The sequence below is a fragment of the Gekko japonicus genome, unplaced genomic scaffold, assembly GCF_001447785.1.
Source record: "Gekko japonicus isolate JY-2015 unplaced genomic scaffold, Gekko_japonicus_V1.1 scaffold1603, whole genome shotgun sequence".
NCBI classification, from domain to species: domain Eukaryota; kingdom Metazoa; phylum Chordata; class Lepidosauria; order Squamata; family Gekkonidae; genus Gekko; species Gekko japonicus.
In genome coordinates this window covers 74,604-78,064 of record NW_015176021.1, presented here as the reverse complement: position 1 = coordinate 78,064, position 3,461 = coordinate 74,604, and the positions used below count along the sequence as shown (strand labels likewise).

The following is a 3,461-nucleotide window of genomic DNA, read 5'->3' as shown; positions in this document are numbered from 1 at the left end:
GGAGCAAGGCCCGGGCGGCTGCAGCCGCACGGCCGGAGGAACAGCAAGGCCCAGTATGCAACATTTTATTGCGGGGCTCCCCTTTTGCCTATCTAATTCCCTTTTGAAGCCGTCCAGTGTCTCTGCTTATTGTCACTCTGTTTTGTCATTTCACAGGAACAACTGGAGGCGTACGACTTCACCAAATTCCACTCTCTGAAACCGAAGCTGATCGAATCTGTGGACAACATGCTGTCCTCTAAAGTTGCTTCCCTAATGAATCTGATCACCCAGGAAGAGCGCAGCATGCCTACGCAGATGGTGCACGGCGGGGCATTCGATGGCACCACAGCAGGACCGTTTGACCACGGCTATGGGGAAGGCGCCAAGGAAGGAGCTGGTGAGGAGGAATGGATTGTTGCCAGAGATAAACCTGCATACGATGAGATTTTTTACACCCTGTCACCCATCAACGGCAGAATCTCTGGGGCCAGTGCAAAGAAGGAAATGCTGACCTCCAAACTGCCGAACAGCGTCCTGGGGAAAATCTGGAAGCTTGCAGACTGTGACTGTGACGGCATGTTGGATGAGGAAGAATTTGCACTGGCAAAACATCTCATCAAGATAAAACTGGAGGGATATGAACTCCCCAGTATCTTACCTCCCCATTTGGTGCCTCCATCGCATAGAAAATCTTTGTAGATGTAGTGATAAAACATGTTGTTAAAATGTTGAAGGGGGTTAGCCATGAAAGCCATGTAAATGTTTTAACACTCCTGATATTACAGTTATTGGCAAGGCTTTTTAGGGCCACTTCAAACTAAAGCAAATACCACTTATTTGTTAGTGGGGAAAATGGAAATCCTCATGTGTAACATTACTCCGGGAGGGAGCAATTTCAGATGCACCTTCCCAGTGTTTGTTCAACAGGTATACACTCAGTAAAATACACATGCATAGTGGTCATGATCAGGGGTCATTTCCTGCAGGAGCGCACAGGAGCAGAGCTCCGGCAGTAAAGAGCCCAGGGGGCAGGCACATGGAAGAAGCCCCGCCCCCTGCTCCCAGCAGCCCTCAGTCAGAGCAAGAAGCAGCCAGGTAAGTTGCAGTGGGTGTTGCCTTCTGACACACTTCCGGTGATGTTGGGGTGTGTGGCATATGCAAATAAGTTATGCTGATGAGTTATGCTAATGAGCTCCTGCACCTCTTTTTCTACGAAATGACCCCTGGTCGTGATAGCTTTACATTCTGTGATACAGAAGTGCTTTCCAACACTTAAAGTAGCCCCAAATGTTCTAAACAAGTTACAATGAGTAGCATAGCACAGGAGGGACCTGTGCCTGCAGTTCTGGAAGGCCTTCAGTGGAAAGCTTTGTCACAAGTGCCTTTTAAATGACCCGTAAACGGGGGTTGGGGGAGAGAGCAAGGAAAGTTGCAGTTGCCATCTTTCACTGTGCTTATAATCAAAATGCCGAAACGGGTTTGGATAGGAGTGATGTCATTTCAGTTATACCAAAACAAAAACCCACAACCCTTTAATAATGCAATGCAAGGACTCCATTCTTTTAAAAAAATTAAACCACTCTCTTCTGGAAGGTATCAGTTTGTACTAAGAGTAGCTGAAATGCCTTCATGATATTCAGAATCCACCAAGTTTTATTAGGGCGTATAAAGATGTATTTTAAGTGTGGGTTTACTATTTGGAGCAGAAGTTAAAAGCACGTTTTGAACTAAAAGTTGTTTTAAAAATACTCTATTTTTTATTAATGTTTTTGAGGGGGGAAAGGGAAAGTTTAATGGAACAGATCATTTGCACAAATCTCAAACTCAGTTCAGGAATTCACTTTGTTATAATTATGATGATAATTAATATAATTATATTAACATTTTGAAAGGGATCAGTTCTAGAGCTACTGAAAAGAATATAGCTTTTGCTTTCCAGGAGACCACCACTAGATCAGATCTAGGGTCCATCTAATCCTTCCACATGGATTTCTCTGGTCCCCTTTAAAAGCCACCAAAGGCTGTCGCCAACATCGTATTTTATGGTGGTGAATTGCATAGGTCGATTTTACATTGTGCGATGAAATACTTTCTTTGGAATACTGTGAAGGACTGGTAGCACCAGCAAAAAGGAATTGGTCTTTCATATGTTGCAGATATTGAAGCTTTCTGTGTACAAAAGCATCCAACTGGTGGTTTTAATCACAAAAAAAGTATTGCTTTACTAGGAAGGTTAACTACATGTGGATATATGTTTTGTCAATAAAGGGAGTGTTGACTAAAACTAGTGGATAGTTTTTTATACTGGTAAAACTGGTTTGCAGTTTATTCTTGTTCTTATGTTCTTAAAAGTATGCTAGCACTCTTGAGGTGTGAAAACGACACCAAATGTAGACACCTTTTTTGAAGATGGAGTCAAAAGGCTGGGACACCCGTGGGAAAGACAAATGCAGATTCAGTCTGTGAGGTAGGTTAAGATGAGAAAGAGAATCAATGCCCAGTCTGTGAGCTGCCCTCAGCCCGCTTGCGGGGAGGGGGGGCTATAAATCTAATAAGAAAGAAAGAAATACACTTAGGGCAAAGTGCAGCCCACGCTGGCTCTTCGGCTTTGAAACGGAGATGAGCACCGCAACCCTAGAGTCGGATTCGACTGGCTTTCGAGCAAGGGAACCTTTACCTTTTTAACATATTGGGGGGGGGAAATACGCATTGATGGGGTCTGAACTGGCAGAGACTGATCAAGAGAGAGATCTTGGAGTTGTAGTAGATAACTCACTGAAAATGTTGAGACAGTGTGTGACTGCAATAAAGAAGGCCAATGCTATGCTGGGGATTATTAGGAAGGGTATTGTAAACAGATCAGCCAATATCATAATGCCCCTATATAAATCAATGGTGAGACCTCATTTGGAATACTGTGTGCAGTTCTGGTCACCACACCTTAAAAAGGATATTATAGCTTTGGAAAAAGTGCAGAAAAGGGCAACTCGAATGATAAAAGGGTTGGAACACTTTCCCTATGAGGAAAGGTTAAGGTGCTTAGGGCTCTTTAGCTTGGAGAAAGGACGACTGAGGGGTGACATGATTGAGGTTTATAAGATTATGCATGGGATAGAGCAGGTAGAGAAAGAGGTACTTTTCTCCCTTTCTCACAATACAAGAACTCGTGGGCACTCCATGAAACTGCTGAGCAGTCGGGTTAGAACGGATAAGAGGAAGTCCTTCTTCACCCAAAGAGTGATTAACACATGGAATTCCCTGCCACAAGAAGTGGTGGCGGCTACAAGCATGGACGGCTTCAAAAGGGAATTTAAATAGGCATATGGAGCAGAGGTCCATCAGTGGATATTAGCCACAAGGTATAGATAGGGGCTCTGGGGCAAGTGATGCTCTGTCTTCTTGGTGCTTGGGGGGGGGGTCAACAGTGGGAGGGCTTTTAATGTCCTGGCCCCACTGGTGGACCTCCTGATGGCACCGGT

General features: G+C 44.4%; 1 protein-coding gene across 1 annotated transcript in view; it reads left to right on the top strand.

Moving 5' to 3' along the window:
• LOC107123342 (EH domain-containing protein 4) overlaps window positions 1-1,007 on the top strand; it is a 51,908-nt gene extending 50,901 nt beyond the window's left edge. The window contains exon 6 of the mRNA XM_015426583.1: window positions 157-1,007. Within this exon, the coding sequence (XP_015282069.1) occupies window positions 157-681 (525 nt within the window). The 3' untranslated portion in view covers window positions 682-1,007. The remainder of the gene's footprint in view (window positions 1-156) is intronic.
• Window positions 1,008-3,461: the final 2,454 nt, after the last annotated feature.